A 27,500-nucleotide genomic window follows, 5' to 3' on the forward strand; every position below is an offset into this window, starting at 1 on the left:
AAAATATTTTTTTACGGAAATCGACGGAAAGGTCTACTAGAGACGAAAGAACGCCGACATTAAATATATTCTACTTTAGATGTGATCTAATACGTTATATAAAACCATGTATACTTTTCTTCGTTTAAGTTTTATCCTATAAATATTTAACCGTATACATGATACGGTATGATATATTTAAAGATTTTTAAGTTGAATTATAGAAATCAAACAGACACCGCTGTATAAATACAATTTAGCTCTTTACTTCTCATAGTTTATTTTAGATTTTAAGTATAGGCGCAGGAGTGGCTGTGTGGTAAGTAGCTTGCTTACCAACCATATGGTTCCGAGTTCAGTCCCACTGTGTGGCACCTTGGGCAAGTGTCTTCTACTATAGCCTCGGACCGACCAAAGCCTTGTGAGTGGATTTTGTAGATGGAAACTGAAAGAAGCTCATCGCTTGTATATATATATATGTGTGTGTGTATATGTTTGTGTGTCTGTGTTTGTCCTCCTAGCATTGCTTGACAACCGATGCTGGTGTGTTTACGCCACCGTCACTTAGCGGTTTGGCAAAAGAGACCGATAGAATAAGTACTGCACGATTAAAGGTGGTGCTCCGGCATGGCCGCAGTCAAATGACTGAAAAAAGTAAAAGAGTAAAGTCGACCAAAGCCTTGTGAGTGGATTTGGTAGACGGAAACTGAAAGAAGCCCGTCGTATATATATATACATGTGTATGTATCGCTTGACAACCGATGCTGGTGTGTTTACGTCCCCGTAATCTAGTTCGGCAAAAGAGACCGATAGAGTAAGTACTGGGCTTACAAAGAATAAGTCCTGGGGTCGATTTGCTCGACTACAGGCGGTGCTCCAGCATGGCCGCAGTCAAATGACTGAAACGAGTAACAGAATAATATACTTTAGCTGTCTCCAGAAAACCGGAAAGCTCAGAAATCCGGATCACTACCTGTCGTAAATCCGGTACTGTACGAAAATAATAATTTCATATAATAATAATACAATCATATAATTTCATACAAAAATATATATTTATATATATATATACATATATGTGTGAACGATAAAAAATATTTAATGATTTTATGCATTAACATTTTGTCGATTTTATGTACTGTTTTTTTTCAACGGCATTTTTCTCTCTTGGTAACGAAGGAAGACGAAATATTGTTATATGAAGCACTATGAAGTTGATTCACTGCGGGACTAGCATGTAAACAAATATGGCAGAAGATGGTGAGTATTTTTCTCAATTTGTCTTTTTGGCGGGACAGCATTGATGACCTCATTGACAGATGTAGATAATCTTTTTGATATTGCTGTTGTTAGTGACCTTTTTCAGCTCTAGATCGGGCCTGATTAAGCCAAGCTATTTTCAAAGACGTTCCACTCATGACCATTCCAACTTGTGTCCCTTAGATTATATAGTCTTCTCTGTTTATATATCCATGGCATAGTGTATCTAGGACTACGTTATCCAGTATATCTTTTGTATATCTTCTAGATCGGGCCTGATTAAGCCAAGCTATTATCAAAGACGTTCCACTCATGACCATTCCAACTTGTGTCCCTTAGATTATATAGTCTTCTCTGTTTATATATCCATGGCATAGTGTATCTAGGACTACGTTATCCAGTATATCTTTTGTATATCTTCTAGATCGGGCCTGATTAAGCCAAGCTATATCAAAGACGTTCCACTCATGACCATTCCAACTTGTGTCCCTTAGATTATATAGTCTTCTCTGTTTATATATCCATGGCATAGTGTATCTAGGACTACGTTATCCAGTATATCTTTTGTATATCTTCTAGATCGGGCCTGATTAAGCCAAGCTATTATCAAAGACGTTCCACTCATGACCATTCCAACTTGTGTCCCTTAGATTATATAGTCTTCTCTGTTTATATATCCATGGCATAGTGTATCTAGGACTACGTTATCCAGTATATCTTTTGTATATCTTCTAGATCGGGCCTGATTAAGCCAAGCTATTATCAAAGACGTTCCACTCATGACCATTCCAACTTGTGTCCCTTAGATTATATAGTCTTCTCTGTTTATATATCCATGGCATAGTGTATCTAGGACTACGTTATCCAGTATATCTTTTGTATATCTTCTAGATCGGGCCTGATTAGGCCAAGCTATTATCAAAGACGTTCCACTCATGACCATTCCAACTTGTTGTGTCCTTAGATTATATAGTCTCTCGTTGATATATCCATGGCATAGTGTATCTAGGACTACGATCCAGTATATCTTTTGTATATCTTCTAGATCGGGCCTGATTAAGCCAAGCTATTTTCAAAGATGTTCCACTCATGACCATTCCAACTTGTGTCCCTTAGATTATATAGTCTTCTCTGTTTATATATCCATGGCATAGTGTATCTAGGACTACGTTATCCAGTATATTTTGTATATCTTCTAGATCGGGCCTGATTAGGCCCAGCTATTATCAAGACGTTCCACTCATGACCATTCCAACTTGTGTCCCTTAGATTATATAGTCTTCTCTGTTTATATATCCATGGCATAGTGTATCTAGGACTACGTTATCCAGTATATCTTTTGTATATCTTCTAGATCGGGCCTGATTAAGCCAAGCTATTTTCAAAGACGTTCCACTCATGACCATTCAACTTGTGTCCCTTAGATTATATAGTCTTCTCTGTTTATATATCCATGGCATAGTGTATCTAGGACTACATTATCCAGTATATCTTTTGTATATCTTCTAGATCGCCTGATTAAGCCAAGCTATTATCAAAGACGTTCCACTCATGACCATTCCAACTTGTGTCCCTTAGATTATATAGTCTTCTCTGTTTATATATCCATGGCATAGTGTATCTAGGACTACGTTATCCAGTATATCTTTTGTATATCTTCTAGATCGGGCTGATTAGGCAAGCTATCATCAAAGACGTTCCACTCATGACCATTCCAACTTGTGTCCCTTAGATTATATAGTCTTCTCTGTTTATATATCCATGGCATAGTGTATCTAGGACTACGTTATCCAGTAATCTTTGTATATCTTCTAGATCGGGCCTGATTAAGCCAAGCTATTTTCAAAGACGTTCCACTCATGACCATTCCAACTTGTGTCCCTTAGATTATATAGTCTTCTCTGTTTATATATCCATGGCATAGTGTATCTAGGACTACATTATCCAGTATATCTTTTGTATATCTTCTAGATCGGGCCTGATTAGGCCAAGCTATTATCAAAGACGTTCCACTCATGACCATTCCAACTTGTGTCCCTTAGATTATATAGTCTTCTCTGTTTATATATCCATGGCATAGTGTATCTAGGACTACGTTATCCAGTATATCTTTTGTATATCTTCTAGATCGGGCCTGATTAAGCCAAGCTATTTTCAAAGACGTTCCACTCATGACCATTCCAACTTGTGTCCCTTAGATTATATAGTCTTCTCTGTTTATATATCCATGGCATAGTGTATCTAGGACTACGTTATCCAGTATATCTTTTGTATATCTTCTAGATCGGGCCTGATTAAGCCAAGCTATTATCAAAGGCGTTCCACTCATGACCATTCCAACTTGTGTCCCTTAGATTATATAGTCTTCTCTGTTTATATATCCATGGCATAGTGTATCTAGGACTACGTTATCCAGTATATCTTTTGTATATCTTCTAGATCGGGCCTGATTAGGCCAAGCTATCATCAAAGACGTTCCACTCATGACCATTCCAACTTGTGTCCCTTAGATTATATAGTCTTCTCTGTTTATATATCCATGGCATAGTGTATCTAGGACTACGTTATCCAGTATATCTTTTGTATATCTTCTAGATCGGGCCTGATTAAGCCAAGCTATTTTCAAAGACGTTCCACTCATGACCATTCCAACTTGTGTCCCTTAGATTATATAGTCTTCTCTGTTTATATATCCATGGCATAGTGTATCTAGGACTACGTTATCCAGTATATCTTTTGTATATCTTCTAGATCGGGCCTGATTAGGCCAAGCTATTATCAAAGACGTTCCACTCATGACCATTCCAACTTGTGTCCCTTAGATTATATAGTCTTCTCTGTTTATATATCCATGGCATAGTGTATCTAGGACTACGTTATCCAGTATATCTTTTGTATATCTTCTAGATCGGGCCTGATTAAGCCAAGCTATCATCAAAGACGTTCCACTCATGACCATTCCAACTTGTGTCCCTTAGATTATATAGTCTATCTCTGTTTATATATCCATGGCATAGTGTATCTAGGACTACGTTATCCAGTATATCTTTTCTCTTCCTGTTCAGTTTTTTTTTTTTTTAGCTGGTAGCGTGTGTTTTGAGGGAGGTTATTTAGCTGTTTTTTCTAGTAGATACAGTGATCAGGTCTATGTTCCTTTCATTTAGCTAAGTTTACTCTTACTCTTTACTCTTTTACTTGTTTCAGTCATTTTGACTGCGGCCATGCTGGAGCACTGCCTTTAGTCGTGCAACTCGACCCCGGGACTTATTCTTTGTAAGCCCAGTACTTATTCTATCGGTCACTTTTGCCAAACCGCTAAGTGACGGGGACATAAACACACCAGCATCGGTTGTCAAGCAATGCTAGGGGGACAAACACAGACACACAAAACACATACCACACACACATATATATATGTACATATATACAACAGGCTTCTTTCAGTTTCCGTCTACCAAATCCACTCACAAGGCTTTGGTCGGCCCGAGGCTTTAGTCGAAGACACTTGCCCAAGATGCCACGCAGTGGGACTGAACCCAGAACCATGTGGTTGGTAAACAAGCTACTTGCCACACCGCCACTCCTGTGCCTATATATATATATATATATATACGACAGGCTTCTTTCAGTTTCCGTCTACCAAATCCACTCACAAGGCATTGGTCGGCCCGGGGCTTTAGTCGAAGACACTTGCCCAAGGTGCCACGCAGTGGGACTGAACCCGGAACCATGTGGTTGGTAAACAAGCTACTTACCACACAGCCAATGTTTAAAGAAACTAGAAACAAAACAGGAGAACTCAAAACAGAAACTTCAAATCTTCCATATTTTTTTCAGATTCCATCTTGGCCGAGGAGAAGAAACCCAGAGTGAAGAAGAAAGTTAAGAAAAACATACCTGCAACAGGTATATATGTGGTCTCCTACTCTCTCTCTCTCTCTTTCTCTTGCTCTTCCCTCTGGCTAGGTAACCATGTATCTCCTCTACAACTGCATATATCTTTTGTCTTCCCTCTCTCTCTCTTTCCCTCCCCCTCTCTCTCTCTCCCTCCCTCTCTCTCTCCCTCCCTCTCTCTCTCCCTCCCTCTCTCTCTCTCTCCCTCCTCTCTCTCTCCCTCCCACTCTCCCTCTCTCTCTCCCTCCCTCTCTCTCTCATCTTGTATCTCCTCTACAGCAGCACACCTGTTTCTGTCTTCCCTCTCTCTCTCTCTCCCTCCCTCTCTCTCTCCCTCCCACTCTCTCTCTCCCTCCCTCTCTCCCTCTCTCTCACCCTCCCTCTCTCTCTCATCTTGTATTTCCTCAGCACCTGTTTCTGTCTTCCCTCTCTCTCTCCCTCTCTCTCTCTCTCTCTCTCATCTTGTACCTCCTCTACAGCAAGACACCTGTCTTTCTGTCTCTCTGTCACTCTCTAACCCAGGGGTTCCTCTTTGCTCTCTCTTCTATTCTTTTTACTTATTTCAGTCATTTGGCTGTGGCCATGCTGGAGCACCGCCTTTAATCGAGCAAATCGACCCCAGGACTTATTCTTTGTAAGCCTAGTACTTATTGTATCGGTCTCTTTCGCCGAACCGCTAAGTTACGAGGGCGTAAACACACCAGCATCGGTTGTCAAGCAATGCTAGGGGGACAAACACAGACACACAATCACACATATAAAGAGACCAATAGAATAAGTACTGGGCTTACAAAAGAATAAGTCCCGGGGTCGAGTTGCTCGATTAAAGGTGGTGCTCCAGCATGGCCGCAGTCAAATGACTGAAACAAGTAAAAGAAAAAAAAATACGACAGGCTTCTTTCAGTTTCCGTCTTCCAAATCCACTCACAAGGCTTTGGTCGGCCCGAGGCTATAGTAGAAGACACTTGCCCAAGATGCCACGCAGTGGGACTGAACCCGGAACCATGTGGTTGGTATGCAAGCTACTTACCACACAGCCACTCCTGCGCCTATATATACATATATATATACATATATACGACAGGCTTCTTTCAGTTTCCGTCTACCAAATCCACTCACAAGGCTTTGGTCGGCACGAGGCTATAGCAGAAGACACTTGCCCAAGATGCCACACAGTGGGACTGAACTTGGAACCATGTGGTTGATAACCAAGCTACTTACCACACAGCCACTCTTACGCCTTTTCAAAAAATTTTACGTGCTGGTCCCTTTGCAGTTTTTACATTGATTTGCTGTCCCCTATAAAATGCAGGATAATTACCATGGATAAAAACGACATACTTTCATGTACCGTATTTTCCAGACTATGAACGTTAGCATGTCGGGTGAAATGCTTAGCGGTATTTCCTTCTGTCTTCGTGTTCTGAGTTCAAATTCTGCCGAGGTCGACTTTGCCTTTCATCCTTTCGGGGTCGATAAATTAAGTACCAGTTATGCACTGGGGTCGATGTAATCGACTTAATACCTATGTCTGTCCTTGTTTGTCCCCTCTGTGTTTAGCCCCTTGTGGGTAGTAAAGAAATAGGTATTTCCTTCTGTCTTTGTGTTCATCATCATCATCATCATCATCATCATCATTTAACGTCCGCTTTCCATGCTAGCATGGGTTGGACGGTTCAACTGGGGTCTGGGGAGCCCGAAAGCTGCACCAGTCCAGTCAGATCTGTTCCGAGTTCAAATTCTGTCGAGGTCGACTTTGCCTTTCATCCTTTCGGAATCGATAAATTAAGTACCAGTTGCATACTAGGGTCGATCTAATCAACTGGGCACCGCCCCAAAAATTTTGGGCCTTATGCCTAGAGTAAAAAAGAATATTACCTTGCATGGAAACGAGTGTGAGTTGCCAAGGAAAAGGGCATCCAACCATAGAAAATCTGCCACAACTAATTCCCTCTAAGCCATCATCATCATCGTTTAACGTCCGCTTTCCATGCTAGCACAGGTTGGACGGTTCGACCGGGGTCTCGCAAGCCAGGAGGCTGCACCAGGCTCCAGTCTGATCTGGCAGTGTTTCTACAGCTGGATGCCTTTCCTAACGCCAACCACTCCGTGAGTGTAGTGGGTGCTTTTTACGTGCCACCTGCACAGGTGCCAGATGAGGCTGGCAGCGGCCCCGATCGGTTGGTGCTTTTTACGTACCACTGGCACAGGTGCCAGGGGAGGCTGGCAGCAGTCCCGATCGGATGGTGCTTTTTACGTGCCACCGGCACAGAAGCCAGTCAAGGCAGCGCTGGCATCATCCACATTCTGATGGTGCTTTTTACATGCCACCGGCACAGGTATCACAACTACTATTTCCATTTGATATTTATTTCGATGTCTATGTGACCATAGAAGAGTAGACATTAAAATGATGATGATGATGATGGTTTATCTATTTACCTTTTTTTCAGATTCCTCTGAAGATATTACATTGCAGACAAGAGCACGGTTTGAAAAGCTGCTGCAAGAAAACTTAGACACACCACCAAGGTAATGTAAAAGGAGGTCTACACAATGATTTGCTGTTGTTGTTGTCGTACTCACTAATTACTTCTAATAAATACAAAAGCAGGATGGTCAAGGTTGGAACACCTTTAGTCATAATTAATGTAGTCCTAGATACATTCTAGATTAAACTGGCATTCCGTTGGTTATGACCGTGAGTATCCCAGTTGATCCATCAATGGAACAGCCTTAACCCTTTAGTGTTTAATCCGGCCCAATATATTCTACATGTTTTATATTCAAGCAGGTGATATCTAGCCTCTCACTCCTAACCTACAATGCCATTCTGAAAATAAGCAATCACATCATTGAAACCTCAAAGCTATAAGATAATGCATGATTAATTCAAAACAATTTGGGTGAAAAAGTATTACATTTAACAGTATTCTGAACACTAAAGGGTTAATCCTCAAAAATGTTTTAGCCCAAAGGCCGTGGCCGTGCTGGGGCACCACCACTGAATGAGCTACACTAATATGTGAATCCACCTCTGATACATGGCACTTGTTCAACAAGGGAGTCCGATGCCGCTGCCTGCATCTGTGTCTCCTGTCGTGAGGTAGGTTCATCTGTGACCCCCGACAGGAAGAGATCCAGTTTAGTTTTAAAGAAACCCACATCCACATCATGCAAGTCCCTCAGGCATTTTAGGGAGGATGTTCAAGAGCTGTGGTCCTCTGAAACCTAAGCTGTTGCAGTATCTGGTCCTGTATTTTGATGGTGATGTTGGAATCTCGTTCATGAAATTAACATGCAAGTGGCTGAGCACTCCACAATACGCATATCTGTAACCCAAATATACCCCTGGTTGTGTTTTCACAACGCAAAACCTGTTCCTACTTGTTTGAACATGAACTCACCAGGAAGCATCTGACTAAGCATAGGAAATTTTCAGTAGTTATTTGACCCCCATACATACATACATACATACATACATACATACATACATGCATGCATGCATACATACATACATACATACATGCATGCATGTATGTATACATACATACATGCATGCATGCATGCATATATGTATACATACATGCATACATACATACATACATACATACATACATACATACATACATACATACATGCATGCATGAGATAGTAGGGTGTGATTTGAGGAAGATTTGGTTGCTATTTCTACCAGGTCTTCTTTATTCATTCAGAGATCCATTATTGCCAACTGTGGTCAAGGATTCTTTGATGTATTTGGGTTCACATTTAAGGGCTTTCATTAAGATTTGGCAATTATTAATTTGATTGATTTTTTTTTGTGTTTTTTCTTTGTTTTTCCCTACAACAAAGAGACATCAAGAAGAAGAAGAAAAAGCAGAAGCCAACTGCCTTGGAAGAATCTCAGGTAAGTCCTCGTTAAAACCGCGGTCCTTGTGCTAAAATTTGATACAATTATTATTATTATTATTATGACGGCACCAAAGGTGGCAGGCTGGCAGAATTGCTAGCAAGCCAGGCAAAATGCTTGGCAGCATTTCATCCGTCTTTGCATTCTGAGTTCAAATTCCTATTTCTTTACTACCCATAAGGGGCTAAACATATAGGGGGACAAACAAGGACAGACAAACGGATTAAGTCGATTACATCGACCCCAGTCTTTGGTCCTTTGTCAGTCCGTCTCAACAGGCCTATTAATCAAGGCGTTCTGCTAGTGATCATCCTACCTTTTTGCATATTTATGATTACTTTGCCAAATGTGGCCTTGTCCAATGTTTCATGCTCCTTCCCTCTATTTCAGACAGCAGTTTGTGGTCTGAAGAATATTTGGTTTCTATTTCTTATTTCTTTATTGCCCACAAGGGGCTAAACATAGAGGGAACGAACAAGGACAGACAAACGGATTAAGTCGATTACTTCGACCCCAGTGCGTAACTGGTACTTAATTTATCGACCCCGAAAGGATGAATGGCAAAGTTGACCTCGGCGGAATTTGAACTCAGAAAGTAACGCTAGACGAAATACCTATTTCTTTACTACCCACAAGGGGCTAAACATAGAGGGGACAAACAAGGACAGACAAATGGATTAAGTCGATTACTTCGACCCCAGTGCGTAAATGGTACTTAATTTATCGACCCCGAAAGGATGAAAGGCAAAGTCGACCTCGGCGGAATTTGAATTTGAACTCACAACATAGCGGCAGACGAAATACCGCTAAGCATTTCGCCCGGCGTGCTAACGTTTCTGCCAACTTGCTGCCTTTTTCAAATTCCGCCAAGCTCAACTTTACCTTTTATTCCTTTCGGGGTCAATAAAATAAGTTCCAGTCAAGCACTGGAGTCCATATAATCGACTATCGACTATTCCCCTACCCCCAAATTTTGGGCCTTGTGCTTGTAGTAGATATAAGATTATTAAGGCACCAAGCTGCCAGAATTGTTTGCATGTTGGGCGAAATACTTAGCAGCTCTTTACGTTCTGATCTCAAATCCTGCTGAGGACAGCTTTGCTTTTCATCCCTTCAAGGTCGATAAAACGAGTACCAAGCAGGTAACGAGTTTGATGTAATCAACTAGGCCCCCCCCCACCTACAAAATGCCAAAATTTGGAACAATTATTATTATTATTTACTCTTTTACTTGTTTCAGTCATTTGACTGTGGCCATGCTGGAGCACCGCCTTTAGTCGAGCAACTCGGCCCCAGGACTTATTCTTTGTAAGCCCAGTACTTATTCTATCGGTCTCTTTTGCCGAACCGCTAAGTGACGGGGACGTAAACACACCAGCATTGGTTGTCAAGCAATGCTAGGGGGACAAACACAGACACACAAACATACACACATACATATATATATATATACATATATACGACAGGCTTCTTTCAGTTTCCGTCTACCAAATCCACTCACAAGGCCTTGGTCAGCCCGAGGCTATAATAGAAGACACTTGCCCAAGGTGCCACGCAGTAGGACTGAACCCGGAACCATGTGGTTGGTAAGCAAGCTACTTACCACACAGCCACTCCTGCACTATTATTCTATAAATACCTTCAAAGACTGAAGTGGAGACGGGTTCTGTGCCAATGGTGGTCAAGCATGGGTCACTCAGTCCTAAGAAGCAGACAAAAGCTATGACAAACAGTGCCAGGTCTGTTGTCCCAGTCGAGCGAACATGACGATGAAATACAGGAATATGCATGACGCACATGAGCACACTCTCTTCCTCTCTGGTCAATCTCTCATCAACTTCTTCAAGTATCACTTGAAAAGGAAAGTGAAAGTAGAGAGGCAAGTTTTGTGTAGCGAATGTTTCAAAAAAAGATGGGTGAATCTAGCAAGGATGGCACGCATGAATGACGAAGCCACCTTGAGCATAATCCTATGAACCCAGAAAAATTGAAAACAGAGAGGGTACCTACTTGCAAACAAATGTGGTAACATGTAACATTATTGACCGAGGTTACTGTGGTCTTTTCTGTAGGCTTTTCTTTCCACAGATAAACCTTATCTGCTTCCCCCTTTACACTTTACATCATGACATTTCTGTGATACACGATCCCTATTGATCGTTTTATTTTATTTTTCTTTTCCTTTCTTTCCCTTTTACGAAAACCTACCCAACTTTTTTTTTATTCTCCCCAAAAAGAAAAGCTCTACTTTGTAATCTGTCCCGTCTGTGTGCAGCCCTGTGTGGCTAATAAAGAAACATCCTTGTCAGTATGGGAGCAGGGGTGGTCTGTTTTTTTTTCTTTTGTTTGTTTTTGTTTTTCTGTCTCAGGTATTTAACCCTTATAATATCTAGTGTCTCTATTTCTCTTGGCTTCATGCCCTTACCTGATGAGGCTGCAGTCAAATGACTGGAACAAGTAAAAGAGTAAATAATAATAATAATTGTTCCAAATTTTGGCATTTTGTAGGTGGGGGGGGGCTAGTTGATTACATCAAACTCGTTACCTGATTGGTACTCGTTTTATTGACCTTGAAGGGATGAAAAGCAAAGCTGCCCTCAGCAGGATTTGAGATCAGAACGTAAAGAGCTGCTAAGTATTTCGCCCAACATGCAAACAATTCTGGCAGCTTGGTACCTTAATAATCTTATATCTACTACAAGCACAAGGCCCAAAATTTGGGGGTAGGGGGATAGTCGATAGTCGATTATATGGACTCCAGTGCTTGACTGGAACTTATTTTATTGACCCCGAAAGGAATACAAGGTAAAGTTGACCTTGGTGGAATTTGAAAAAGGCAGCAAGTTGGCAGAAACGTTAGCACGTCGGGCGAAATGCTTAGCGGTATTTCATCTGCCGTTACGTTCTGAGTTCAAATTCTGCCGAGGTCGACTTTGCCTTTCATCCTTTCGGGGTCGATAAATTAAGTACCAGAGGCATCATTATGCATAGAGCCAACCAGGTCCATCAGTGCTCTCCATTGCTGGTGGTTCCGTACCAGCTCCTCTGAATCCTCCATGGTGATGTTGAGCCCCTGGAGATCTTCCCAATCCCGTCCAGCCATGTGGTTTGAGGCCTTCCTTGAGGCTTCTTTCAGCCCACGACTGCTGCCTCATCTATTTCTCCGTTTTTCTTTACTTTCATTCTTTCATTCATAGTTTCTCCTTTTTTAATTCTTCTCATCTCTCTCTCTCTCTTTCTCTCACTCTGTGTTACAGGAACAGTCTGTGGCTGAGACTAACTTCACATCAAGCCCTTCAGTTTCCCGTAAAATTCAGAGAGGACAAGATGATTTGGGCTCAGGTGAAGACCTTTTTGGAATTATCTCATATATGTATGTGTGTGTGTGTGTGTGTTTGCGACAACCACATGGTTTCAGGTTCTGTCCTGCTGTGTGGCACTCGGGGCATGTGTCTTCTATCTTCTGTTATCGCCTTGGGATGATCAAAGCCTTGTGAGTGCATTTTGGTATATATGTATATATATATATATATGTGTGTGTGTGTGTGTATCATCATCATCATGTATATAATGTATTTATATATATATATATACATATACACATACATGTGTGTGTGTGTGTGTGTATATATATATATATGTATATTATATTGAGGGTACTACTATTCGTAATCTACGAATAGCAGTACCCTCAATGTAATATAAATAAATATTTTCAAAGTGGAAAAATTTACAGATTTTTTCTCTTACGAGGTTTTTCACGCTAACTACTGATAATTTCTTTTAAAGATTTTATCCTCAATTGTTAATATATATATATATGTATATATAAATGGATGGAAGCACTCCGTCGGTTACGACGATGAGGGTTCCAGTTGATCCGATCAATGGAACAACCTGCTCGTGAAATTAACGTGTAAGTGGCTGAGCACTCCACAGACAGGTGTACCCTTAACATAGTTCTCAGGGATATTCAGCGTGACACAGAGAGTGACAAGGCTGGCCCTTTGAAATACAGGTACAACAGAAACAGGAAGTAAGAGTGAGAGAAAGTTGTGGTGAAAGAGTACAGCAGGGATCACCACCATCCCCTGCTGGAGCCTCGTGGAGCTTTAGGTGTTTTCGCTCAATAAACACTCACAACGCCCGGTCTGGGAATCGAAACCGCGATCCTACGACCGGGAGTCTGCTGCCCTAACCACTGGGCCATTGCGCCTCCACATATATGTATATAATGTATTTATATATATATATATATATATGTGTGTGTGTGTGTGTGTGTGTGTATATATAAATATATATATATGTATATAATGTATTTATATATATATATATATACCAGAAAACGTCAGGACGTATGAGGGGTGAATATACTTAGTTAAATACTTGATATCCGTAGGATTACAGCTGTTTCGCACCCTTCATCATTGTAATAATAATCCTTGTGTATAATAAATTATTTTACACTAGTACTATGACCGGCATATACAGCTGCATACGTGCACACTTACACGCGAGTACTGTCCAAATCTCCGACTAATCACATACAGCTAGGTGGCAGTCAATTGGCGTATCAAGTTTTGAGCATTTTGATTGGGTTTTGGATAGAAAATTCACAAAAAAGTCACTTCTATTGATTTTTTTAATGGCTTTATGGGGTGACTTGGGAAGTGTAAAGATGTGCACAACCACCCTTGGACGGTTTTGAATGACCATAGGAAGTGTGAGCCCTCTAACTGAAAAATTGTGGATTTGTATAAAGGACACACAGACAAATATTTTGCTGTTTATATTTAGAGAGATGTCTTGACCAATATATATACGTGTGTGTGGGGTGGGGGCTGTTTCCTTGTCTTGATAGTTGTATGTGGTGTGTGTATATAGTGTGTATGTACATGATATGTGTGGTGTGTTTATGTGTATGTGGTGTGTATAGAAGGTGTGTATATGTCTGTGTCAGTGTGTGGAGTGTGTGTGTATGTATGTATATATATATATATATATGCTGTGTGTGTTTCTTGTGTTGTGTGAGTGTGTGTGTGGAATTTCTGTAAAAAGGAGAATGTCTTATTTTATTTAATTTCATTGTTAGGATCCACAAGAGAATCTCCGAGGAAATCCAAGCAGAAGGACATTCCGCAGGAGTCGGAACTGGCACTGGACGATGACAGGTGTGTCTTGATTACTCTTTTACTCTTTTACTTGTTTCAGTCATTTGACTGTGGCCATGTTGGAGCACTGCCTTTAGTCGAGCAAATCGAACCCAGGACTTATTCTTTTGTAAGCTTAGTGCTGATTCTATCGGTCTGTTTTGCTGAACCGCTAAGTTACGGGGATGTAAACTCACCAGCATCGGTTGTCAAGCGATGTTGGGGTGGGGGGAACAAACACAGACACACAAGCATATACATGCACACACATATACATATATATATATATATATATATATATTTATATATATATATACATATATACGACGGACTTCTTTCAGTTTCTGTCTACCAAATCCACTCTTAAGGCTTTGGTCAGCCGGAGGCTATAGTAGAAGACACTTGCCCAAGGTGCCACACATTGAGAATGAACCCAGAACCACCACCACAGCTACCATCTCCACAGACACTACTACTACCACCACCACCACCGCTGCTCCTCCACTGCCGCTGCTACTACTACTATTACTAACATCACCACCACCACCACTATCACCACCGCAGCTATCATCTCCACAGACACTATTACTACTACTACCACCACCACCACCACCACCACCACTGCTGCAGCCCTGCTATTGATGCTACTACTACTACTACCATCGTCATCATCATCTTCATCATCATCATCGACATCACCACCACCATCATCATCAATGTCATCATCATCATCGTCATTACCATTAACTTCATTGTTTACCATTACCATTATCATCATCATCATCATCGTCATCATCATCATCATCATCGTCATCATCATCATCATCATCGTCATCATCACATCACCAATATCATCATCATCATCATCACATCACCAATATCACCATCATCATCATCATCTTCATCATCATCATCATTGTCATCATCAGCATCAGCATCATCATCATCATCAATCAATCATCATCATCATCATCATCATCATCATCCTCAATCATCATCACCATTGTTGTTATCATAATCATCATCATCTTCAACATCAGGAACTTATGATGATGACATTGATGACGACGATGATGAAGATGCTGATGATGATGATGGCAGCCAAACCATCTCAACATTTACAGGTTTGGTGTGGGATGGAAGTGGGTGATGGGCCAATGAAATCACTCCAAGAACCAAAACCAAAAATCTATACTGAAATTAATGTTGATGGTCAAGATAGAGAACAGTTATAATGCAGTGTCAATCATTAGTCATCAACCACACATTGCCAATCCTTAATCATCAGTGATGAATCATAAACCAGGGATCGTGACTCATCAGCTGAATCATCAATCATGAACTGACAATCATGAATCATCAATCATGAATCATCAATCATGTATCATCAATCATGAATCATCAATCATGGATCATCAGTCATCAACCATCATTATTGAATATTTTCTCTGTCCTCTCCACAGGCAATCTGCTGTTGTGGCTGCCAAAGGAAAGAAGAAAGTTGCCAAAAAGACTAAACCTGTGAAGTTAAGCGCTGGTGGCATAACAGGCTCAAAAGACATCTCAACCAAGGTTTGTAGTTACAGAGAAACATTTTTCTCTTCAAAAAGAAATATTAGTGGTGGAAGACACTTGCCCAAGGTGCCACACAGTGGGACTGAACCCGGAACCATGTGGTTGGTAAGCAAGCTGCTTACCACACAGCCACTCCTACGCGTATGGATGGTGAAGGTAATTTTTTTTTGTTTTTAAATTTTTTTTTTCCTTTCTAATTTCAGGTAAATGGTTTTGGTGATGATGTCAATGATGATAAAGATCGACTTCTAAAAGATACTAAGATAGATGATAAGGATGATGACCAGCATCCTAAAAAAAGCATTTTGAAAGAAGCGCTTTCACCAAAGAAGGGGAAAAAGAAAAAAGGTAAGCTTACTAATAGTGCCCAAGTATTGCTCTTTGAGTTCTGAGTTCAAATCCTGCTAAAGTTGATGCTTGACTTTCAGCATGTCAGGGTGGCTGTGGTGTAGCTAATAGGGATGTATGAGGTATGTTTAAGGTATGTTTAAGGCAGCGAGCTGGCAGAAACATTAGCACACCGGGTAAAATGCTTAGCGGTATTTCATTTGCCGTTAGGTTCTGAGTTCAAATTCTGCCAAGGTCGACCATCCAGGTTCCCCACCGTCCAGGTCGGGAACCTATATGGCAAGAAACCAGGAAACCGGTCCTTATGAGCCAAGCATGGCTTGAGAAGGAACAAACACAACAAAAAATTCCTCAAATCTACCATTTTACAATACAATTCTTTCATTCCACAGAATTTCCATTCTGCAAATCTTCCATTCTCGTGCTCTCCCAAACCCCTATTCTATAATATATCCAGATTCCATTCCACTATTCTTCAAATCTCCCATTCTACTATTCTTCAAATCCTCCTCTGTATACCTCAATGTTGCTCTTCCTTATGTTTCAGCCAAACTCTCGACTTCCAAAGCTAAAACCGAAGACGGAGAATCCACAGGAGAATCTGTGTCGGTCATCAAGGACGAGGGCAGTGTACTGGCAGTGGTCATCCATCGCACAGACAAACTAAAGAATGATTTCAGTATTATCCATCCTCTGGTCCGTGTTCATGTGGTCAATGAAAATACTGGCCAGTACCTTCTCAAACAGTCCAGGTATTCTCCCACAACATTATTTTTCTCATCCTATTCTGCTTTCTGGTGTTAGATTTTAGCATCATCATCATCATCATCATCATCATTTAGCGTCCGCTTTCCATGCTAGCATGGGTTGGATGTGTCAACTGGGGTCTGGGAAGCCAGAAGGCTGCAGCAGGCCCAGTCTGATCTGGCAATGTTTCTACGGCTGGATGCCCTTCCTAACGCCAACCACTCCGTGAGTGTAGTGGGTGCTTTTTACATGCCACCCGCACAGGTGCCAGACAGAGCTGGCAAACGGCCACGAACATGTGATTTACAATTTAAAGAGAGGTTATTTTTTAGTTTATTTTTCAATTTCTAAATTTTTTCATAAATTCTTTTGTATATAAACAATTGCAGAGTGGAAGGTGTTTATAAACCACTAGCAGTATCGCCCGGCGTTGCTCGGGTTTGTAAGGGAAATAACTATATAAGCATTTTTAGAGAGTTATAGCCAAAAAATAGCAAAAAATGCATTAAAATGGAAAAAAATGATGGTAAATTTTTTTTAAATCGTAGACTCATCGTAGACATTTTTAGAGAGTTACTTCCCTTATATAATAGCGAAAAAAATGCATTAAAATGGGAAAAAATGATGGTAAAATTTTTTTTTAAATCGTAGACTCATCATAGACATTTTTAGAGAGTTACTTCCAGTATATAATAGCGAAAAAATGCATTAAAATGGAAAAAAATGATGGTAAAATTTTTTTTTTAAATCATAGACTCATCGTAGATATTTTTAGAGAGTTACTTCCCTTATATACTAGCGAAAAAATGCATTAAAATGGAAAAAAATTATCGTAAAATTTTTTTTTTAATCGTAGACTCATCATAGATGCGCGCTAATACCCAGAAGGGCTCGATATGAATCACGACTATAAGATACCCGGTTTTGGTTAAACTGCACCGCAAAATGTGGGAGTAGTTAGGAATCTAAATCGTAGGAGACAGACAGCACACAACTTCTCTTTTATATATAAAGATTTAAGAAACACAAAAAAACCGTTAGATTCACTTCAACATTTAAATTTAATTTGTCAAAATATTTTCGTTGCTTTGAGACCGCGACCTGTACACTGACAAAGCTTCGTGCTAGGTCGCGGTCTCAAAGCAACGAAAATATTTTGGCAAATTAAATTTAAATGTTGAAGTGAATCGAACGGCTTTTGTGTGTTTCTTAAATGGCTTACAAACACCTTCCACACTGCAATTGTTTATTTACAAAAGAATTTATGAAATATAAATACACCTCTTGTCATCTCCTATTCTCTCTCTAGGTGATTGTTTCTGCCCTCATTCTTAAATCTTGCTCTTTTTCTCTTCCTCTCTCTGACTGGGTAACCATGGTGCTCCTCTACAGCAGGACATCTGTTTCTGCCCCTCTGTCACACTCTAATCGTTCATCATCTGACACAAGATCACCTCCTCCAATGCCCCCTCCCCTCACAAAGACTCTTTGTCTTGCAAAATCACTTGGTGACCCTGCCAGTGCAGGTGCCACTTAAAAAGCACCCAGCCCACACTGTAAAGTGGTTGGCATTTGGAAGGACGTCCAGCTGTAAAAGCCACACTAAAACTGACCTTACCTGTACGAGTACTATGTAAAAAGCACTCAGCCCACTCCACTGAAGGTCCCATGGAAATCCTCTAAAGTGAAGGTGTCTAGGACCCTTATCACAGACTTCTTCATCATCAAAACGACTTCCCCTGAGGTTATCCTTCAGCTTAGGGAACCAAAGGTCAGAAGGAGCAAGGTTTGGTTGGTGTTATGAAGGGCATCCAGCCACAAAAACCATACCAAAACAGATTCAAAAGCATGGCATAGGCTCCTGCTTGGCCAGTGCCTGTCAAACCATCAAACCCTTGCCAGTATGGAAGGAGGATGCTTAATGATGATGATGCTATATATTTTTTATATCTCATTTACTTGTTTCAGTCATTTGACTGTGGCCATGCTGGAGCACTGCCTTTAGTCGAGGAAATCGACCCCGGAACTTATTCTTTGTAAGCCTAGTACTTATTCTATCGGTCTCTTTTACTTGTTTCAGTCATTTGACTGCGGCCATGATGGAGCACCGCCTTTTAGTCGAGCAAATCGACCCCAGGACTTATTCTTTGTAAGCCTAGTACTTATTCTATCGGTCTCTTTTACTTGTTTCAGTCATTTGACTGCGGCCATGCTGGAGCACCGCCTTTAGTCGAGGAAATCGACCCCCCAGGACTTATTCTTTGTAAGCCTAGTACTTATTCTATCGGTCCCTTTTGCCGAACCACTAGGTTACAGGTACGTAAACACACCAGCATCGGTTGTCAAGCGATGGGGCGGGGGAACAAACTCAACACATAAACATACACATATATATATATATACATATATACGACGGGCTTCTTTCAGTTTCCGTCTACCAAATCCACTCACAAGGCTTTGGTCGGCATGAGGCGATAGTAGAAGACGCTAGCCCAAGGTGCCACGCAGTGGGACTGAACCCGGAACCATGGGGTTGGTAAGCAAGCTACTTACCACACAGCCACTCCTACGCCTATCCTTTTTTTTTTATATATATTTTTGTGTGTTATTTCATTTTCTTTTTCTTTCTCCATCAGGGATCGACCTGTTACCTTTTATTACGAATGCAAAAGTCCAGACGTCGCCCATATTCTTCCCATGATGACCCAGCCATTTGATTTTAAACAGAGAAAGTAAGCTATAATGTATACACACATTGAAGTGTATTACACACACCACACACACACACACACACACAATCCTGCTTCAAATTATTCACCATACAAAGTCATGAAAATAATGGACAATAAAGAAACAAAAGGAATATATATATATATATATATATATATAAATATAAAGTAAATTAGAGATAAAACCACTATTAGGCAACTCAAACATAAACCAAAACAAAAAACAAAAAATAATAAATAATAATTCTTTTTATTTATTTTTTTTTAATGTTTTGGTTTATGTTTGAGTTGCCTAATAGTGGTTTTATCTCTAATTTACTTTATATTTATTCTGTGAAATTTGATTTAATCCTAAATCTAATTTTTCCCTGTAAGTTTGGATATACTCCCTAATATTATATATATATATATATATATCATCATCATCATCATCGTCGTTTAACGTCCGTTCCCATGCTAGCATGGGTTGGACGGTTCGACCGGGGTTCTGGGAAGCCAGAAGGCTGCACCAGGCTCCAGTCTAATTTGGCAATGTTTCTACAGCTGGATGCCCTTCCTAACGCCAACCACTCCGTGAGTGTAGTGGGTGCTTTTTACGTGCCACCTGCACAGGTGCCAGGCGGGGCTGGCAACGGCCACGGTCAGATTAGTGTATTTTATGTGCCACCGGCACGGAAGCCAGTCGAGGCGGTGCTGGCATCGGCCACGAGTCGGATAGTGCTTTTTACGTACCACCAGACCAGGGATCCTGGCTGGTTCAATTCGATTTCGATATATATATATATTATATATATATATATATATATTATTTAAAATTGGAGATAAAACCACTATTAGGCAAATCAAACAATGAAAAAACATAAGCCAATACATAAAATTAATTAATTATATTATTTTAAATATATATTAAAAATGTTAAAAGTTTAATAAGGGATAATGAGTAAAACACTACAATCGTTCATGGCTGTCCAATTCGTAATTATTCGAGTTATGGTTACAGTCAATCTTCAGGTAATTGAAATATTTATCTTAGCGAGGTTTAGCAATGAATTTTTAACATTTTTTATATATATTTAAAATAATATAAAGTAATTAATTTTATGTATTGGCTTATGTTTTTCATTGTTTGATTTGCCTAATAGTGGTTTTATCTCTAATTTAATATAATATAATATTTTACTATAAAATTGGATTTAATCCTAAATCTGATTTTTCCCTGTAAGTTTGGATTTATCCCTAATATTTTATTATATATATATATATATAATATATATATATATATATATATATTATTTTAAATTGGAGATAAAACCACTATTAGGCAAATCAAACAATGAAAAAACATAAGCCAATACATAAAATTAATTAATTTATATTATTTTAAATATATATTAAAAATGTTAAAAGTTTAATAAGGGATAATGAGTAAAACACTACAATCGTTTCATGGCTGTCCAATTCGTAATTATTCGAGTTATGGTTACAGTCAATCTTCAGGTAATTGAAATATTTATCTTAGCGAGGTTTAGCAATGAATTTTTAACATTTTTTATATATATTTAAAATAATATAAATTAATTAATTTTATGTATTGGCTTATGTTTTTCATTGTTTGATTTGCCTAATAGTGGTTTTATCTCTAATTTAATATAATATAATATTTTACTATAAAATTGGATTAATCCTAAATCTGATTTTTCCCTGTAAGTTGGATTTATTCCCTAATATTTTATTATATATATATATATATATATATATATATATATATATATATATATATATATATAGAGAGAGAGAGAGAGAGAGAGAGAGAGACAGACAGACAGGTAAATAGATAGATAAATATATGTACACACACACACACATACACATAATGTCCTAATCTTTTCTCTATTTTCAGATCCACTCTGCCTGTCTGGGAAGAATTATTATTGTTCAATGAAAATTACAATTATTTTGTCCAGTTAGATCCTAAAGTTATCGTGTTCTTTGAGGTAAGACAATGGCCTGGTCTGTTTAATCATTTCGCTTGCGCTTGTCTATTCAGTTAGACCTGCCCTATTCAGAGCTATGTTAGTCCTTTGTTTTAAGGTAAGTTAGAGGTGGTCTTTGTTGAGATAACCTCAATCTCTCTTTGTCTGTTTTGTGTCTTGGGATGACCATGAGTCTAGTGTGATGATGCAGAGATAAAGATATGTACACTTGTATACATACACACATGCATATTCATTTTGGATTGAAGATGGATGATAAACGATGACGACGACGATGATGATGATGAGATATATATATAAATACACACACACACACACACACATATATATATATATTTAAGTAGGTGAATGAATTATCCTAGCATGGAAAATTCGTTTAACCGATACCTGTGGTCACCATGTAGGCAATTATCAAAAACTTTTGTTAGTCTTGTGGCTGAAAGAGGCTCCTTATCTTTCCTGATGAGAAGATGGCATAATGCACCCTTTATTCCTTCGGAATTAAAAGTATGCCGTCTTCGAAACATGTGTCGAGAGTAAAGGAATTTTGTTAAAATCTTCGTTCGACTCCATTCTTTCATTTATTCATACATATATATATATATATATATATATATATATATGTATATGTAAAAAAATACAAACTGGGACAAGAACGCAAAACATTTAGAAGATGATACAAAAAACACGGACGGGACATTCGAAGCCTTCAATCTTCAGTCAAGAACCGAATCTTCCTCGCAATTTTGGCTGATTGATCTTGAGATTGCTCCGACCTGGCCAGCCCCAAAGGAAAATCTAAGCCAAGCGCATTAGATTCCTTGGAAGAAAGCCTCGAATGTATACAAAACAAGGACGGAAAAACGGACGATGTTACATGAATAAGAATACAAAAATACGTAAAAACAATAATGATTACACGAATAATATATATGTATATAAGAGATAATGATGTCATTCAGACCCAAAGGTGTCAAGTAACGCTGACACACCATCTCTTATGAAGGGATATTATTAATTAATATCCTAGAAACAGCTGTAAGACCTATCTATAAATGCTCTAATATCTATACAGCCTTGGTTTTTTTATCTTATTACGCAAAAAATTCTTATATATATACTAGCAGTATCGCCAAGCGTTGCTTGGGTTTGTAAGGGAAATAACTATATAAGCATTTTTAGAGAGTTATAGCCAAAAAATAGAAAAAAATGCATTAAAAATGGGAAAAAAAATTATGGTAAACTTTTTTTTAAATCGTTGACTCATCGTAGATATTTTTAGAGAGTTACTTCCCTTATATAATAGCGAAAAAAATGCATTAAAATGGAAAAAATGTTGGTAAATTTTTTTTTAAATCGTAGACTCATCGTAGATATTTTTAGAGAGTTACTTCCCTTAATAATAGCGAAAAAAATGCATTAAAAATGGGAAAAAAAATTATGGTAAACTTTTTTTTAAATCGTTAGACTCATCGTAGACGTGCGCTAATACCAGAAGGGCTCGATGTGAATCACGACTATAAGATACCCGGTTTTGGGTTTTGGTTAAACTGCACCGCAAAATGTGGGAGTAGTTAGGAATCTAAATCGTAGGAGACAGACACACAACTTCACTTTTATATATAAAGATATCATCAGATTTCTCGTTTTCTGTCTTTGTAGATTGTTGATTTTGTCTCCATGAATTCAGCCAATTTTCGGTATCAGAGGCAGCCCCCACATGAAGGCGGATGGTATAAGATTGCTTGGGCTTTCCTAAAGGTAAATTATATATGATTCTGTGTATGTGTGTGTGAGTGTGCATATGCATGTATGTGTGTGTGTATGTGTGTGTGTGTGTGTGTGTGTGTGTGTTTGTGTGTGTGTGTGTGTGTGTGTGTATACTCTTTACTCTTTATATATATATTCTTTCTTGTCTTGGGATTCATGGTCGAACAGCTGAGTAAAATGGAGCAACGTGAAATAAAGTGTCTTGCTCAAGAACACAACACATAGCCCAGTCTGGGATTCGAACTCACTACCTCATGATTGTGAGCCCAATGCTATAACCACTGAGTCATACACCTTCATTACGCACACATACACACACACACACACACACATATATATCCACCCATGCTAGCATGGAAGATGGACGTTAAACGACAATGATGACATATATATATACTCTTTTACCCTTTTACATGTTTCAGTCATTTGACTGCGGCCATGCTGGAGCACAGCCTTTTTAGTCAAGCAAATCGACCCCTGGACTTATTCTTTTGTAAGCCTAGTACTTATTCTATCAGTCTCTTTTGCCGAACCGCTAAGTAACGGGGACGTAAACACACCAGCATCGGTTGTCAAGCAATGCTAGGGGGACAAACACAGACACACAAACACACACAAACATATATATACATATATATACGAAGGGCTTCTTTCAGTTTCCGTCTACCAAATCCACTCACAAGGCTTTCGTCAGCCCGAGGCTATAGTAGAAGACACTTGCCTAAGGTGCCACACAGTGGGACTGAACCCGGAACCATGTGGTTGGTAAGCAAGTTACTTACCACACAGCCACTCCCGCGCCTATATATATTTATATACAATCATTATAATTCTGTAATGTAGGTTTTCCATGCTGGCATAGGTTGGATGGTTTGACAAGAGCCAACAAGCTACTGAACTGCCCAACCCATGGGAATCAGATGTTAAGTGATGATGATGATGATGATGTGTGTGTGTGTGTGTGTGTGTGTGATATAAATTTACTATGCTTACTCTACCATATTTTCTCTAGGTAATTGGTGCCAACCAAAAGGCCAACACAGACACCAAAGTCCGTCTACAGTTGTTCCAACCATGCCAGTCCAGTGTGTCACAGGTCACAGCTCACACACCAGAGGTCAGAATTCAAATATTGGGTTTCTTTCTAGAATTATTAATATTATTATTATTATTATTATTATTATTATTATTATTATTATTGAGTGAGAGAGCAGTTCATGCCATCAAAGTGACACTGGGGTAAAATATACGAAGCCCAATATACCCATCATGACTACCCGTCTGATAAGGGTACACCAGGCACATGCATCACAACCATATGTGCGCGACATGGTGATCTCATATCAAGATAAACAGCACATGACCTTGCAGGTGGGGCTCAGTTAAAAATTTCTTCAGGTTGAGTAGCCCATCCCGCTCAAAAGGTCCCTGAATAAGGGTTGTTTAAGGATGTTGAAAGAACCACCCATGTTTCCAGAGGTGAATTATTCAAACCCCAAAGAATCCCTCTCAACACATGGCTATGATGCTCCCCCACTACTTCTGCTCGTGATCAGAGATGCACATATCGTCAGCCACTAAGTGACATGCTCAACTGCTTATGGTCAAACAACTGACTAGCAAATCTATGGTATTGAGCAGAATATTTGCTGTAGCCCATCTTTTATACCAAGACAAAACAATGTACATGATAACACTTCCAATCAATTAAGATCAGAAGCCATGAGAGCCACTGCCTGGTACTGCATCAGGGCATATTATTATTATTATTATTATTGTTATTATTATTATTCTATGTTTGACTTTTGCTTTATATTTGCACAAGCTGGCTCCAAGTCTCACCCAGAGACCTCAAGAGACAACAAGTTGGAAGTTCATGTTGGTTATTATTATTATTATTATCATTATTATTATTATTATTATCATCATCATTATCATTATTGTTATTATTATCTTATTATTATTAAGCAAGAGTGCAGCACATACCACCAAATTTATACAGGGGTACAAATATACGAAGCCCAATATACTCATAATGACTACCTGCCATATTCATCACAACCGGTAATAGCCGGCTGTAGTTGTAACTGGCCTTCATGCACCATTGCAGTGTCTGTGCAAGACCCTGCCTCAGTAAAGCTGGACTCAAGAGTCATCTTCGTAGTCATAAAGCGAGACAGATGAGTGACAACCTGGCCACTGGTGGTGGTGTAACACACCATACTAATCATATCTGTCGGGCATGTGGAAGAGAGTGTAATTCGGCAGGAGGACTTAAACGACATGCAAAGGCACATATATACGTATATAAGGCAGCGAGCTGGCAGAAACGTTAGCACGCCGGATGAAATGCGTGGCCATATTTCGTCTGCTGTTACGTTCTGAGTTCAAATTCCGCCGAGGTCAACTTTGCCTTTCATCCTTTCGGGGTCGATAAATTAAGTACCAGCTATGCACTGGGGTTGATGTAATCGACTTAATCCGTTTGTCTGTCTTTGTTTGTCCTCTCTATGTTTAGCCCCTTGTGGGTAATAAAGAAACGTATATATACATATATACATACATACATTCACACATCTTTATTTTCGTAATTTAAAATGTATTTAACCAATATTACAGGTGTACATCTGGTGGAAGAATGAGCAGCGTGTGAAATATCCGTCCACTCTCTATGTGACCATCAAGAAAACCTCACTGCCAAGCAATGTGGAACCCTCTCTTCGATCGATGTTTGCCACACAAGAGGTATGTACATGTTATTGTAATTATTGTTGTTGTTGTATTGTTAATGCAGTGGAAGGGCAGAACTGGAACGGTATTTGTTCCGACTCTTTACATGCTTGTTTCATTGCTTACTACATGTTTCATTGCTGCTACATGTTTGCTTGCTTGCTTACTTCATGTTCTTGCTTGATCAGGCTTGGGACATCCCAGGTTAGTGGTCCCAGAGATGTCATCATGCACAGAGCCAACCAGGTCTTCCAGTGCATTCTATTGCTGGTGGTCCCGTGCTAGCCCCTCTTTGTTTTTTTTTTGTTTGTTCCTTCTCGTGCCATGCCTGGCTCATAAGGGCCGGTTTCACGGTTTCCTTGGCGTATAGGTTCCCCACCTGGATGGGACGCCGGTCCGTTGCAGGTGAGCTGCAAGATGCAGGAGGAAAGAGTGAGAGAAAGTTGTGGCGAAAGAGTCTGCAGAAGTTTCGCCATTACCTTCTGCCGGAGCCATGTGGAGCTTAGGTGTTTTCACTCATAAACACACACATTGCCCGGTCTGAGATTCGAACCGGCGATCCCTCGACCGCGAGTCCGCTGCTCTAACCACTAGGCCATGTGTCTCCACCAAAGTTGTGGCGAAAGAATCAGCAGAAGTTTGCCATTACCTTCTGCCGGAGCCGCGTGGGGCTTAGGTGTTTTCACTCATATATTTCTTTGCTGCCCACAAGGGGCTAAACACAGAGGGGACAAACAAGGACAGACAAAGGGATAAAGTCGATTACATCGACCCCAGTGCGAAACTGGTACTTTATTTATCGACCCCGAAAGGATGAAAGGCAAAGTCGACCTCGGCGGAATTTGAACTCAGTACGTAACGACAGACGAAATACTGCTAAGCATTTCGTCCGGCGTGCTAACGATTCTGCTAGCTCGCTCATAAACACACACATCGCCCGGTCTGAGATTCAAACCTGCGATCCCTCGACCGCGAGTCCGCTGCTCTAACCACTAGGCCATGTGCCTCCACCTAGCCCCTCTGCACCTGCCAATCAGGATCTTCCCCAATCACACTCAGCCATCTGCTGTTCGAAGCCTGTCACAAGCTTGCAACTACTGTATCGAATGAGAGTAAAGTCTTGATAGGATGATCAAAATAGGGGACATGTCCATATCAGCACATGCAATGGATAGCTATGAGGTGGGAGGCTGCAGACTGATGTATGCACAGATGCAGTACCTTATCAACCCTTTAGCATTTAAACCGGCCATATCCGGCCAAAAGTATTCTGCTTGTTTTATGTTCAAACTAGCCAGATCTGGTCTCTCACACTAACCCTACAATGTTGTTTTAAAAATTAACAGCTTCCTCATCAAGATCTCATAACTACAAGATAATACCTGATTAGTTCAAGGCAATGTGGATGAAA

At 39.8% G+C, this 27,500-nt stretch overlaps 1 protein-coding gene across 1 annotated transcript in view; it reads left to right on the plus strand.

Moving 5' to 3' along the window:
• The first annotated feature begins 1,098 nt into the window (after positions 1-1,098).
• The window catches only part of LOC115226503 (jouberin-like), a 75,020-nt gene continuing 48,618 nt past the window's right edge, over positions 1,099-27,500 (plus strand). The window contains exons 1-14 of the mRNA XM_036515170.1: positions 1,099-1,239; positions 5,077-5,145; positions 7,587-7,665; positions 8,989-9,043; positions 12,304-12,388; positions 14,139-14,217; positions 15,660-15,768; positions 15,975-16,119; positions 16,667-16,871; positions 19,503-19,598; positions 21,496-21,589; positions 23,252-23,350; positions 24,372-24,476; positions 25,979-26,104. Coding sequence (XP_036371063.1) covers positions 1,227-1,239; positions 5,077-5,145; positions 7,587-7,665; positions 8,989-9,043; positions 12,304-12,388; positions 14,139-14,217; positions 15,660-15,768; positions 15,975-16,119; positions 16,667-16,871; positions 19,503-19,598; positions 21,496-21,589; positions 23,252-23,350; positions 24,372-24,476; positions 25,979-26,104 — 1,359 coding nt within the window. The 5' untranslated portion in view covers positions 1,099-1,226. The remainder of the gene's footprint in view (positions 1,240-5,076; positions 5,146-7,586; positions 7,666-8,988; positions 9,044-12,303; positions 12,389-14,138; positions 14,218-15,659; positions 15,769-15,974; positions 16,120-16,666; positions 16,872-19,502; positions 19,599-21,495; positions 21,590-23,251; positions 23,351-24,371; positions 24,477-25,978; positions 26,105-27,500) is intronic.

This window comes from Octopus sinensis, linkage group LG30, assembly GCF_006345805.1.
Source record: "Octopus sinensis linkage group LG30, ASM634580v1, whole genome shotgun sequence".
In the NCBI taxonomy this organism is placed as follows: Eukaryota; Metazoa; Mollusca; class Cephalopoda; order Octopoda; family Octopodidae; genus Octopus; species Octopus sinensis.